This window comes from Furipterus horrens, unplaced genomic scaffold, assembly GCF_987537825.1.
Source record: "Furipterus horrens unplaced genomic scaffold, mFurHor1.1.pri manual_scaffold_1, whole genome shotgun sequence".
Classification (NCBI taxonomy): domain Eukaryota; kingdom Metazoa; phylum Chordata; class Mammalia; order Chiroptera; family Furipteridae; genus Furipterus; species Furipterus horrens.
Genome location: NW_028327171.1, coordinates 218,498,096 through 218,512,051, shown reverse-complemented (window position 1 = coordinate 218,512,051; position 13,956 = coordinate 218,498,096). Strand labels below are relative to the sequence as shown.

Sequence of the window (13,956 nt, the reverse complement as noted above, 5' to 3'; positions counted from 1 at the left end):
ATGGTGGGACAGGCAGGAAGTGACAGGTCCTGAGCAAGACCCAGACCGTAGGCTGCAGAACAACCCTCTGGGATCGAGGGCCCTCCCGGCCACACTCACGCACCAGGGCCTCCACCCGCCTGGGGTCGCCCTAGTGGGGGCTCTGGGTCATGCGCCCCCACGGCTCATGGGCGCACGCCACTGTGCATGCCTGTGGCCCCCAGTGGGGTGGCTCAGGCTGTTGCTCTGGGCTGTGGGGGAAAGCGGTCGTGCTCAAAAATGCCTGTCACCTCCTGGTCTCGGGTGGCCCCCGCTGCCCTGAGATGGCCAGCCAGTACTGACCTGTCAGGACAAGCTTTCTCGCTGCCTTCAAAGTGGGTAGGCTGAGCATTTTCCAGATTTTTAAGGTCTGCTTCCTGTGCGGTGAAGGGTTCCGTGGGCCGCTTCTCGCTGTGTTGCTCTGTGAGCGTCTGCAACACTGGGCTGCTCCTTCGGCACTGGCCCTCGGCTTGGAGACTTCCTGCCCAATCCTCAGCTCCCGCCTCCCAGGTTCCACCTGCCACACGGGGCTGGTGGACGCGGACACGGCCCAGCGAGCGCCGCCCCTCCGGCTCCCGGCGGAGGCGTCCTGGGCATGGCCCCGACCGACCGTCCTCTGTATAACACGCTCGTGGTGGCTGAGGTTTCTCTGAGAACAGCGGGCTTTCTCCCCACGGCCTCCTTCCTCTCTGAGGCCCTGGAGTCGCCCTGAACAGTCCATTCCCACACTGGGGGCTCTTGCCGGCATGGACCTCAACACTCCCAACCCGAATTCCCACCCATCGTCAGTGCCAAAGCCGCATCCACGTGGTCGCCACACGCGACAGCAGCACCCGCTTCCCAGTAACAACTTCTGTTGTCGTCGGGCCACTACAGCAGAAACACCGCAGACGGGCGGGGTCTTATGAGCAGCAAATTATCTCTCAGTCCGCAGGCTGGAAGCCCCAGCCCCCAGCCCCCGGTGCCCGGGTCTGGTGAGCGCCCCTTCCTCCCAGCCTGTCTTCGTGCAGCCTTGCTGCCGGTGCAGCGGGCAGCCCTCTGGGGTCTCTGGTGCCATTTGTCCTGACCCCGCCAAAGGCCCCACCTCTTCATACCATCTGGGGGCTGGGGTCAACATGAATGTGGAAGACAGACATTCAGACCACAGCACCGAGGGAGCCTGGAGGCTGGTGTTCGCTGCCTCTGCAGCCAGAGCCCCTGGGAGGAGCCGGGAACAGCAAGGAAGCCCCTCCCCTGCCCCCACATCCCGCCTGCGCTGAGCTGGAAGGGGCACTGGGAAGGCAGCCCCCAGAGCAGAGCCAACAGCTGACCAGTCACCTGGCCGTCTCGCCCCCCAGCACCTGTCACTGACTTGCCAGGAAGCTGGTCCCTACTGCTGGAGGGCACCCCGGGTTCACTGAGTTTCCTGTCCGTCTGACTAGCCCCTTTCCTGTGGTCTGGAGGCTGAATGGAAAGTCCTAGTTGGACACGGTCCCTTGCAGCTGCCCATCCTCGCAGGCTGCTTTGCTGATACTAAAGGTGACAGGCTCAGACGGTGACAGCCTTTCACGTGATAGCGTTGCCCGCTGCGGTGACGCTGCCTGCGTGGCTCCCCTGGACAGCGGTGGCTGCGCTGTCGTCCCCGGGGGCGGGGACCCTCGGAAGAACATCCTTGCGCCCGTCAGGCTGAGTTTGGTTTCCCTGAAACGTTTGCACAAGAAAGCCGGCGTAAAAGCATCACTTTAAATTGCTGATGAAAGAAATATTCAAACCTGCAAAAAGCCTTAATGAGGATGTATTTGAACCAGGACCGTGAGGACACGCCCGGAAGTAAGATCTCAGTGCACTGAGACCAGGCTCCAGGGAACACGCGCTTCCGCAGTTCTGCTCATGTATTTGGCTTCAAAGGGGAGACCTAAGAAAGGTCACCTGAGCGGAGGCGGGGTGTGTGCGGGGAAGGGAGACGAAGCCTGGTTTTTCTTGGGGCTGCGGGATGGGTAGCACTGAGCGCAGGCTGAAGGCCGGCCACACAGGGAGCCTCCACATGGGCCGGTCCTGAGGGTCTGGAAGTGAACGTTATATTCCAGAGACGTCCCCCTAGACGCACCAAAACGGGTCAGGGCTCGCTCAGGGAGCAGACCTGTCACTGAGGAAGCCGTGGGCCTGCGGTGCAGCCACCACCACGACCTGCCAGGCAGGGGACCCTCCTGGGTGGCTCCTTTCACTCGCGAGGCTTGTTAGGTCCCCACGGCCCCCTCTGCACTGATGTCCTGACCCTGGGGCTGGCTTTGCACACCCACACCGCCCTTCAGTTCCCCCTGCTCCTCTTAGGACCTGGGACCTGTGCTCATTTGGTGCATTCTGGTCCCATGCAGCCTTTTCCTCTTTCACAGACAGGAGGGGCTCCAAGGAGCCCACAGTTGGCTTGACGGAGCCCCGTCAGTCATCCCAAGTCCCAATGGCTCGGAGGTCCAGCAACGCCACTGCCTGTCTCCTACCCTGAGCCGCTCTTTACTGGGGATGGGACTCAGTGACTGCAGGCAGCTGCGCTGCTGGCTGCCAGGCCTTTTCCACGGGCAGAGCCGGGAAGTTGTGTTAGCGACTTATTTCCCTCAGGTGTGAGGTCACGGCCCCTCCTCTGGCTGCTTCACACGGGGAAAGCACATTTCTGAAGGGGGAAAGGTTTGTGTCCGCACTGTTTCCAATTTGAATTTTAAGGTTATACGTTTTTTTACTTAGCCCTGGCTGGTGTGGCTCTGTGGATTGAGCACCAGCCTGCAAATGAAGATGTCACCGGTTCGATTCCCGGTCAGGGCACAGGCCTGGGTTGAGGGCCAGGCCCCCAGCTGGGGGCGTGTGAGAGGCAACCACACATGGATGTTTCTCCCTCTCTTTCTCCCTCCCTCCCTCTACAAGTAAATAAATAAAACCTTTTAGAAAAGGAAAGATGTGGTTAAAATATTCCCGGAATAACCAGCTCCTGCGTTTGCTTCTGTCGCCAGCTCAATGTCCAGGCTCATTGATTTCAGCTTCTGCAAACGGGATGTTGTTTCAGGTCAGCTGAGCTCCCTGCAGAGCTGCAAGTGGAGGCAGATTCTGCCCCGGCAGGTGCACAGCTCAGCGGCCGGTGCCCCCCGTGAAGCCCCCGTCGCGCGTTTACCCAGCGGTCCCCTCCTGCGGGCACGCGCGCCGTTCCCATGCCTGTGCTCCCAGCACGTCACGGTGAAGAGGCTGGTTCGGCAGCTTTGCCAGTGTGCCTGTGGGATAGACTTCCAGAAGCGGGACGGCCCGTCGCAGGGTAAAAGCGTATCTGACGTGGCCCGCGGGATGTGGGGGGGTCGCCGGCTCCCCAGCCTAGCAGTCTGTGCCGGGCCAGTCTTGTGAGATACGGCGCCTTGGGTTAATTTTGGTTTCCATTCCTTTTCTTTCATCTGTTTCTTCTTGGTTTTTGGAGCTCTGAGCTCTTTAGAATTAGAAATATCAACCCTAATATGCCTAACTTAAATTGTAGTTTTTATTGAGAAAAAATGCAGTTATAACGAAGTTTGTCATGTCAACCGTTTTGAAGTATCCACAACAGTTCAGGGTCATTGGCAGGTTCACTGTGTTGTACTGCCACTGCCTACGTCCATCACATCCTGTCACCCAAAGCAAACCCCGCGCCCTCACCTTGGCTGGGTGCTCAGTGGGTTGGAGCACCATCCCTTAAACAAAAGGGTCATTGGTTCGAGTCCCAGTCAGGGCAGATGCCTAGGTTGCGTGTTCCGTGCCCGGTCAGGGATCGTACAGCGATCAGTGCTTCTCATACTGATGCTTCTCTCCCCCTCCCTCCCCCTCTCTAAGCCTCTCCTTGGGTGAGGATGAAGAAAATAATAAAAAATAAATAAAACCCCGCACCCACCCAGCAGATAGTAAATGTTACACTTCTCCCAGTACATATTTTGTCTTTTATCATTCCTGGATTTTATATCTTATTTGGGAAGGTTTTTCCCACTCTTTAGTTCCAAAGAAATTCACTTTTTTAAAAAAATCTTTAGCCCTTTGATGCATCTGGAGTTTGTCTGGTGCAGAGTGGGACAAAGGGTCTGACTGACTTTCCCCAAGTGTCTCAGAGTGTCCATGTGTGGTGACAGCCCGTCTCGTCCCTGCTGCTCTTGGCCCGGCCTGGGCCTGACAGCCGTGTCCCTGCCTGTCCGTGTCCGGCCTGGCAGCCCTCCTCGCTCCTCGTTGTCAGGGTTTTTCTGGCTGTTTTTGCTTTTGTTTCTCTCGTGTGGACTTTTAAATTAGCTAGTTTAGATCCGGGAAAATAAATTCTGGCATTTTTGGTAAGGATTGCATTAAATGTATAAACTGCTGGAGAAGCGAGTTTTCCTCCCAAAAGCTGATGTTGCTGTCTGTTCGCCCCAAGTTGCCCTCCTGGTGGCTTCACAGCTCTCGTCTGGTTCACGCCTAGAACTTGATGCTTTGGGTGCTGTTGGAGACGGGCCACGTCTCCCATGGTACCTTCCACCTGCACGTACGTACGTGCTTACACCCCGCTGCTCTTCAGCGTGCGCTCGGGTCTGAAATACCCAGAGCGTTTGATCCGAGAGGACAGGCTGGTACCGACCAGACCAGCGCAGCAGCCGCCTGAGGGCTGCCCCTCCCCCTCCCTTTCTCCGGTCCACTCCCTTCCTTCTCTCCACTGGCCACACCTCGCACTGGGAAGGGGTGACAGGCAGAGGCTGAAGGGACGCCTGGGGGTCCGTTGGGGGCGATGGGGCAGCTGCATGGTCAGGACTCATGCTGCCCCCAGAAGCTACGTGGGATGCAGGGCTGGACCTTAGCAGCTGTCTTGCCCAACTCTGCCTCACAGAAAGGGAAACCGAGGCCCCATCACCAGCCTCTGCCCTGTGCCTGTGGTCCGAGCTGGAGCCGAATGGGCTGCAGGCGACAGGCCCCAATGAGGACAGGCCAGGGCCGGGCTCGGGGCCCAGGGGCGGCCTGCGGTGGGGAAACAGGCCGTGCGGGCCAAGCAAAGGGATGGGAACGGCCGGGACAGACGGGCACCCTGCTCTCCCTCGCCTGGGCGTGCGTGCGCCCACAAGTGAGCATCTGAGTCCCGCGTGGGCCACAGGAGCCGAGGGCAGACAGTGGGATTCACCTGCCTCCCGCCCGGTCCCAGCAGCTGCACAAGGAACACAGGGGGCCGCCCTCCGTGGCCATGACACTTTATTGGACTTGAATACACGCCCGTCCTTGTCGGCCAGGGCTGGTGCACTCTCAGGTCAGGTGTGCCATCCAGGACCCGGCCACAGTTGGGGACACTGTCCTAGCAGCAGCACGCGAACCCGTGCCCAGACCACCTTCTGGCTGATGTCTGACACGGTCACCCTTTGTGGGCAGGACCTGCGTCCAGGGAGAGGTTGGTGCTCTCAGCTGCCTTCCTTTGGACCTGGAAGGTGACACTGACCCTGTGGGGTGCACAGGGCCGGGCCACAGGGCATCGAAGGCCCGGCTCCAGGCCCAGGGGAACCCCGACTCCCGCTTCCTGAGGGCCCGGGTGTGCGTGGAGGGACTCAGTGGGAAGAGGGCGGTGCTGCAGCCGAGGGCCCGCGGGTCCAGGGATCCAGGACCTGGGCTCATCTCTCTGGCAGCAGCACAAAGATGACAGCCTTCAGGAAGCGGCCGAAGCCACAGAGCGCAGCCACGAGCCAGTGGGAGCGGAAGCCGGGGTCGCTGCTGACCACGCACTTGAGGACGTCGGTCTGGAAGGAGGAGGGACAGTCAGCAGGGTGGGACAGCAGACACCCAGCCCCCCACCTGTGTCAGCCGAGCTGGCAGGACACACACGGACACTCGGAAGGTCTGGGGTCTGGTTGGGACTGAGGCTCCGGCAGGGACCAAACCCCCATGAGGAGTCAGATGGTGAGAAGGGAGGTGGGAGAGGAGGCAGCCGGACACCTACGCCAGGATGCGGCCACCCTGTCCAGCCCCAGGGGGGCGCCATGGGAGGGTGAGGGTGGCTCAGAGGCCTCAGGGTCTGTCCGGGGAGGGGCCACAGCCACCTGAGTCCCCTGGAGGTGATCACCTCCCTGCCCAGTCTGGCCTCCGATGAGGCTGCAGCCCTTGGCTTCAGCTCAGCCACCCTTCCCACTGCTCAGTCTTCAGGGAGACAGATCTAGGGTGGAGACAGCCCATGCCAGAGCCAGGGGCCCCCAAGGTGGGCAGCTGGCGGCCCAGAGAGCGTGTTGGGGTGGGACTGACGCAGCACTCACTGGGCACCAGGGCCCAGCGGGGAGGGCAGAGCAGCTCCGGCCTTTCCCTTTCAGGGGCTGACTTCCCCTCCCCGGGCGCCTGCAGAGCCGGGGCTCGGGGCAGGTCTTTGGTGTTGAGTTGTGGGGGGCAGTGATGGAGGTGGGGCAGGTGGGGCGCAGCAGCCTCAGCCCCTCCTCCCATCCCTGGCACCGCCCCCCTTCTTGGCGCCCCTGCGTCCCCAGACCCCACTCACCCATCCTCCGCGCCTCCGCAGCCAGGTTGCCAGGGTCTTGCGCACGAACTCCCCAAGGCAATCCACCAGGGTGTGCACCGTGGCGGGCTGGGCCTGCCGCACGCAGTCCACGGCCAGCCCCGCAGCCACCAAGTACAGGGACACCACCTTGCCCCACGTGATGCCTGCAGGAGAAGACACCGGTCAGCAGGCGCTGCCAAACCCGCTCCAGTCCCACCCGTGGGTCACGTGTGGAGGCCGAGCCGCCTGGCATTCTGCTGATGCTGGGGACAGAACTTGGGCATGGCCCCACCGCATGGTGCTCAGTGGTCACCTGCGACAGGTCCATCCTGCCCACCTGCATGGGTTCTCAGGCCAAGGTTTCTGGGGCCTCCATTACACCCCTGTGCGCCTGCCCAGCCCCCACCTCCCGGAGGAGGCAGCCGGCAAGGAGGAAAACGAGGGGGTCGGGGTGCTGTCTGACTTGGAACTGGTCACATGAACAGTAAGCAGCTTCGAGGTGCAGCTGTCCAGCTGTCCCCTGTGGGGCAGCAGGTCATCCCACAGGAGGAAGGGCCTTGCCAGACCCCCAGCTGTGGGGGCAGAGCTGAGGGGAACGAGCCACATGGCATGAATTCCCTTAACGGATAGAAACACTTTCTAAACCAGTGAGAAAGAGCGAACCTTTCCAAAGAGCTGAGCACAGAACGTGGCGGCTGATTCACAAAGGGAAAAGAGAGATATGAGACACGAAAACGCGCCCTGATAAGCAGAGGGTGCACCGAAATGGGGTGCAGAGTAAGGCCTCAGACGGCAATGGGAGCCCCAGGGAGCTGACGGGACAGCCGGCCGCGAAGGGACGGGCGGCAGAGGCGAGCCCCTCACACCCCCTCGCTCGGCAGCAGGGCGCTGGTGGGAGAGCAGGAGCCGGCCCGAGGGCGCGCGTTCTCACACGGCCGTGGACACTCGCTGCGACCTGGCCACCCGCTCAGTAAGAGCGGTGACATGATGGCCACAGGTCAGTGGGTCCATCTCCATGACGCCCAGGAAGCAGCAGGTCCGTGGTCATCGGGGACTGGGGAGGGGAGGGACGGCTCACGGCTGGGTTCTGGGCAGGCGAACAGTGTAGCCGCGGGACTGCGAACTTGAACACGGTTAATCGTATGTTACCTGGATTTCACCTCGATAAAAAGAAACCATTGAATCCCCATAAACACGACCATGTCACTCCCTTGCTTAAACCGTCCCCCCCACCCCCGTTCAGCGTGACTTCCTCTGTCAAATAGGCCACCAGACCGCCACCCTCAGACCCCGCCAGCAGCCGGCCCCAGGGCTCTGGCCAAGGTCGCCTCTCCAAGTGCCACCCAGGCCCCCGGGCCACGCTCCCCTTTCACTAGCTGCTGCGGGCACCGGGCTGGCCCCGTCCTGCTCACTGCTGTGCTTGGCACCCACAGGGGCCCGATGCGGACAGGGCAGGTGAGGGCTTGATGGGGGGGCGGGGCGGGAGCCTGCCACCGGGCGACCTGCCTGGGGTCTGTTTTATGGTTCATGGAGACGCCATCTCCTGCGCTTAAGTTCATCCTAAAGTGAGATGTCTGAGTTCCAGCACATTCAGCACAGTGGGCAACCATCATGACTGTGGAGTTCCAGAACACTCTCGTTACCCTGTCCCCAGCGCCCCCAGCTCTAGGCAGCTGCTCTGTGGACTCGCCTGCTGTGCACACGTCACGTGGGGAACCACGGCGCGCCCCAGCGTGTCTGCCCCTTTCACGGCCGAGCAACATCCCACCTGCGGACAGACCGCCTCTGCCCGCTGTCCACAGCTCGGGGGTGCACGCTCGGGCCGGAGGAGTCTCGCTGCTCCGAGCCCCGCGGGCCAGTTCCCCAGAATGCGCTCGTCTGGTGGCTCTCACGGTGGCTGCCTTACGGACGCTGGCACTTTCCAAGCAGCGGACACGTCTGTCCGTTGTCAGCTGTGGGGCTCCCTCCCTGTGACCTCAGCCGGCCAGGCGGGGGTCTCGGTGCTTCAGGGGCACGTCCCCCGACAGCTGACGGTGACAGGTCTTCCCCGGGGCCACTGGCCGTGTGTGCGTCTTCCCTGGAAAAGTGCCTGTTCGGATCCTTCACGCGTCTGACTGAGCTGTCTTTTTAGTATTGTTTCTAAGACTTTTTATTTTCTACGTTTCTGATCTTTCTGTGGTAAAATAATTTGCTCTTGTGATAAGGAAAAAAATGAAAATTCTTGCCAACTTTTAACCAGGGAGGGAAAAATTAGTTCCTCCGCTGAGGGGAACCGAGAAGCCCAAAGTGCAAACGCAGTCTCGGAGGTGGCTTGGCCACCGCGGGGACCACCACGGGACCCTGTCCTATGGTCCTGGAGCTGCCACAGGAGGCCAGGACAGGCAGCAGGCGAGGGTACAAAGGTCCAGCCCCAGGGTCAGCATGTGCACAGCCCACAGCGGCATGGGAGGGGCCTCAGGCAGAGGGACCAGGGCCCGCAACGATGGTCAGGTCCCCTGTGGAGAAAGGGCCCAAGGACCCCCAGGGCTTGGATGGACCAGGGGCGGCAGGGAGCCCACAGGGCGACAAGCAGGAGGGCGCCTCTCAGGCCCGTCCCCCCACTGAGCAGGCTGCTCGGTACCGGTTCTCATCCTCTGTCCCCTGCACACACACCCCACCAGGCCCCCTCCTCCCCATGCCGTCCCAGCCACCAGCAGGCCAGAGCTGCCTTCTCACAGATGAACTTCCTTTTAAAGCCTCAGGCTCGTAAACCAGCTGTCTGGCAGCCTGGAGACAGACACAGGCGGCCACCCACGCGCCGGCGTCAGGACGTGGGTGTCTAGGACTGGCCGAGGGCAGGCGTCAGCCCGGGACACCCCCCACCGCCTCCTCCACAAGCTGCCCAATGGGCCATAGCCCCTCCGCCTCCCCAGGACCTGGGTCAGCACTGGAGAACATTCTGGAGGAGCATGCCCCAGCCCCAGCCCTCCCGGGCTCCTCCTCCGGACGTCTTTGCCAGGGTGACTTCTGCCCAGGGAGCGCAGTGGTGGCCCTGGAGGAGGCTGGATTCTGCAGCCAGCAGCCCCGAGTCCTAGCCAGTTGGCCAGTCCCATGTCCCGCTGCCACACTGGCCACAACCGACAGGCCTCCTGACATAGGCCCTGCTCCGTCCCCATTTGTCTGGCCGTGAGAAGCCTGAGCCCCACGGGCCACGGGCCGCATGCAGGACACCCCGCCCCACTCCAGCCAGCGGCCCGACATACGCAGCCCGGCCACCACTTCAGGTCACTGCAGCCCCAGATGCTTGAACAAGAACCACGTGAGGCTCTGTGCCAGCTGCCTGCCCCCAATGCCAGGCCCCGGGCCACGCGGCACTGTGGGCTTCCTGGGGTGGACGACAGGCCTACCTGTGGCAAAGATCTGGGTCGCCACGGCCAGGAAGGCGTCGGTCACCACAGTCTCAGAGTGCAGGGAGATGCTCAGCTGGCGCGCCACGTTGCGGTAGACACTGGGCCGAATCAGCTCCAGCTCGTCCCCTGCAGTCACACGGGAGGGTCAGAGGGTCCACACCTGCCTGACCTCAGCCTGCCCCACAGTCCTGGGACCAGCTCGCTCCAGCCCCACAGGCTTGGAGACCCTTCTCGCGCCATCTGGCCTATCACCCGACACCGCCCACCCCCCCTGACCATGTCTCTTGAGGACCAGGAGCCCAGAAAGGGGTGCTGAGCACCCCCAGACCTGCCTCTGCAGCCTGCCCCTTCTGACGGGGGCGCCCCCCTCCCCAGGGGCAAGCCGGCTGGGCCGGTGGGGCGGGAATCCCGGGAGGAGCCTGGCCCGTGCCTGACGGGTGACTCACAGCCCACAGGAGCTGCCTGGGCGGCAGGCAGCCAGGGAAGGCAGCCAGACCCAACAGGGGCAGGCCTGCAACCCACACGAGTGGGCAGCCCTGGCCACGGCCTCACGCAGGCCCCAGCACTGCTCGGTGACCGAACGACTGAGCCACCGGCTGGGGTCCCAGCACCTCCCAGGCTCCAGCCTGTGCTCTGCACCAAGTGGGTGTGTGCACAGGGCAGCCACACCGGAGAGGACAGGCCCTGTCACCGGCCCTGCCTATGGCCCGTGCTCCCCACGGCGCCCCTGGCAGTGATGGATGGGAACCCCACAGCCCTGGGACTGGGTGTCCCCCCACCCAGGCACCGCTCCAGCCAAAGCAAACGGAAATGCCGAGAAGGGCCCCCGAGGCATCCCTGGGGCCAGCTGCACAGCATCTAGTTAAGATCTGGGAAGGAGCAGAACCGAGGTACAGTGGCGGGGCGGCGTGGGGCATGGAAATTCCCAGGACTGGCCTGGCTGTTCCCAAACAGACCTCGGGGGCTGCTGGGGACTGGCCCTGAGAGACCAACCAGGACGTGACCCAGCTTCTTCCTGTGTGTGCTGTCCGGGGAGCTGGGCTTCTGCTGCGGAGGGGCTGGGCCAGGCTGGGGGCAGGGCAGCAGCACCAGGCTGAGGGGCTCACTGGAACAGCCCCAGGGTGGGCTGCAGGGGACCTGACCTCCACACTCGCTCTGGGGACCCAAGACAGCGCCCTCCAGGGCTCCCTCAGCCCCAGGGACTCGACATGGCTGATGCACACTGGGAAAGGGCCAGGATGTGAGCGCGGACGCGTTGGGGCTCTCAGGTGAAACAGTCCTGAGGGGCCAGAAGCAGGCGCATCAGGGACACTGGGCCCAGGGAGGAGGCAGCCCCACGCCCCTGGTCACAAACAAGATGGAGGCTGGGACCGGGTCGCAGAGCAGGCCTGGACAGGCAGGGCTTCCTCCGTGGAGGCCGCTCCAGGGGTCCTTTAGAAGGTGCCCCCCAGCACGTCCCCAAGCCCAGCTGGGAGAAACAGCAGTGGGCAGCTCCCCTCGTGGGAGTCCAGGTGCTCTGACCGCTGGCTGATCCCCGAGCCCCACTTGTTCTCCCCACCTAGAAACCTCTCCCCTCCTCCAGGGCCCAGGAGGGACACCCCGTCCCGCAGCCCAAGGAATCTGTCTCTCATACGCTCTCGGGATGTCAGGGACACAGAGCCTGTCCCCACACTCTGCCGGGTCGGGACGGGGCAGGGCCCATCTCGGCTGCCTTCTGCTCCCCGAGTGCCTGCTTCCAGGCCTGACACTCGCTGGAGGGCAGGACCTCGGTCCCCATGGTGAGGTGGACTGCCTGACTGAGCTGAGGGCTCCAGACCCTGGGGAAGGTGGGGATCGCTACTGGGCTGTGTGTGACCCCAGAACAAGTCCGCACCAGCCCCGCAGTGGAGACAGCTGCCCTGGGCACCCAGTTCTGCCGGGGGTCTGTGGTGGCCCCCAAATCAGGAGGAAAGAGCAGCTGAGGGAAGAACTTCAGCCAGTAACAGAAAGGACCCATTTTCCAAAACAAACATCGGAACACGTGGTCTAACAAAGGATTTTGTGCCCAGCTGAGGACAAGGGTCACTCTGGAAATGAGCCACCCAAACATTCTCCCCACAGCTTTCCATCCACGGTGGCCAGTGCTCTTGAAATCTGGGCTGAGCAGGCCAGTCCGGCAGGTCTGTGGCCCAAGGGCCGCCCAAGAGCGGGAGGCAGGAGCTCCGCCTGGGTGGCCTGCCCTGCGCGCCAGCCACCCCCAGGCCTGGCCCCTCTGCCCCACAGGGGTACTGAGGCCCCAAAGTCAGGGCGCTGGCCAGGTCACCCCGGACAGGTCGGAGCCGAGATAGCCTCACCCCGAGGTGCAGCAGGGCCCGCCCAGCCGACCAGGTCGGGAGGGGCAGTTTGGGGACCCCGCCCTCGCGGGCCCACACTCACCCAAGCGCAGCAGCACCTCACACACCTCTGCCAGGCGGCCGCCTGGGGCGGGCGCGGCGCGCTCAGGCGCGTTCCAGAGGAGGCCGGCGCGCAGCAGCCGCGCGTGCACGAACTCCCGGCCCAGGGCCTTGGCCTGGGCCACCAGCTCCTTGTCGGTGGGCGAGCGGTCAAAGGCGTCCATGATCTCGGCGGCGAAAACCGAGGAGCGCCGCAGCACCTCCATTGCGGGGACGCGCGCGAGGGGCGCCGCACCTGCGGACAGACTGAGCTCAGCGCCGTCGCCCCGCCGCCCGCCTGGCTGGCGGAGGGGGAGGCCGGCTGCGCAAGTGGGGCCGAAAGGGGCGCGGCGTGCGCCCAGATCGCGTCCGCGGGCCGAGCTGGGGCGCACGGAGAGGCCGGGTGGAGCGCGGCTCCAGGGAAGGGCCGCGGCCAGTTGCGAGTAACCGTACGTTTCTGTGACCCAAGTCTTTATAAAAACATGGAGTTACATTCTGCTAGATTCCGGTTTAGTAACAAATATCCCCGCGGCTGCCGGCAGCAGGAAGGACCGCGGGGAAATAACGACTTGCTCTGTAGCCGCCGTGCCCGCGCTGGAAGACCAGTGCGCGGGCGGCAGAGGCGCACGGAGGGGCACAGCCCAGCCTGCTCCGCGCCAGTGAGGACCCCGGCCAGGCCCCGCACTCCCGGGCCACGACCTCCTCGCCGCACGGTCCTCGGGGTTGGTCCCCCGCCAAGCCGTTCCCATGGCGCGGCTGCCAGGGGAGGGACGCCGCGCGCGCCCTGCTCACCTCTCCCGCTGCATGTCGCGGGCGCGGGGGCCGGGGAGGAGCTCTGGCTTCAGGATCTGCTCGCCGCCGTCTCCGCCGATCTCGATCCTTCCATTCAAACCCACGAGGACGCTGGGGCCTCGCGCACTCCCGCGGCTCCGACGGTGGAGCGGTGGAGCGTCCTGGGCGAGGAGAGCCGCTGGCTGCAGGGTGACTCTTCTCGGGGGAGAGGCGAGGCTTGGGGCTTCTCCTTCTAAGGGAAAGGCAACCCCCGGGGCGGAGCCATGCCGGAGCTTCCCCGCTGCCTCCCCGCCTCCCCACTTAAGGAGGTCCGAGCGAGTTCCCGGGGATGCGCTCAGGGAGGCCGGGGGCAGGCGCTGTCCTCGCATGCCCCCGTGTTTAGGACCCAGCTGGAGCACCCGCCGCCTGGGGCCACACCCGGCTCCATTTTCTTATTGATTCCTGGAGGTTCTTTATATATTCTGGGTATGTTTCTGGTCGGACACATGGGTCTGTGTTAGAGGTGGATTCGTGGGTTTGCATTGTATTGAAGAGACTGCGAATACTTTGGGCCACTCTGTGGTTGCCACTGCTTATGACAAACAGGAGTAATTTTCAATGAAGTCCAGTTTATCAGTACTTTCTCTTATGGTTAGTGCTTGTTCACAATGATAGTCTGTGCTTTATTTTAGAAGACGTGTGTAATTGGTTTAGCGTTCACATGGTGATGGATCACAGATTAATTCCTGCGAGAGGTGCAGGAGGGTCAGAGCTTGTGTGTTTCCCATGCCCCTATCCAGCTGACCCAGCGCTATTTAATGAAAAGGCCATCACTTTCCCACTGAATTGGAAAAGAATCCCCATCGTAAATCAAGGGACGTCTCTGTGAGGACCTGTT

At 62.9% G+C, this 13,956-nt stretch overlaps 1 protein-coding gene across 1 annotated transcript; it reads right to left on the bottom strand.

Moving 5' to 3' along the window:
• Positions 1-5,191: 5,191 nt before the first annotated feature.
• Positions 5,192-13,350, bottom strand: BOK (BCL2 family apoptosis regulator BOK). The gene is made up of 5 exons (XM_090285520.1): positions 13,080-13,350; positions 12,292-12,543; positions 9,874-10,002; positions 6,488-6,651; positions 5,192-5,744 (listed from the first exon to the last, which is right to left on the bottom strand). The coding sequence occupies exons 2-5, from the start codon at positions 12,512-12,514 to the stop codon at positions 5,619-5,621; spliced, it is 642 nt and encodes a 213-aa protein (XP_090141646.1). The 5' UTR covers positions 12,515-12,543; positions 13,080-13,350; the 3' UTR covers positions 5,192-5,618.
• Between the last annotated feature and the right edge of the window lie 606 nt (positions 13,351-13,956).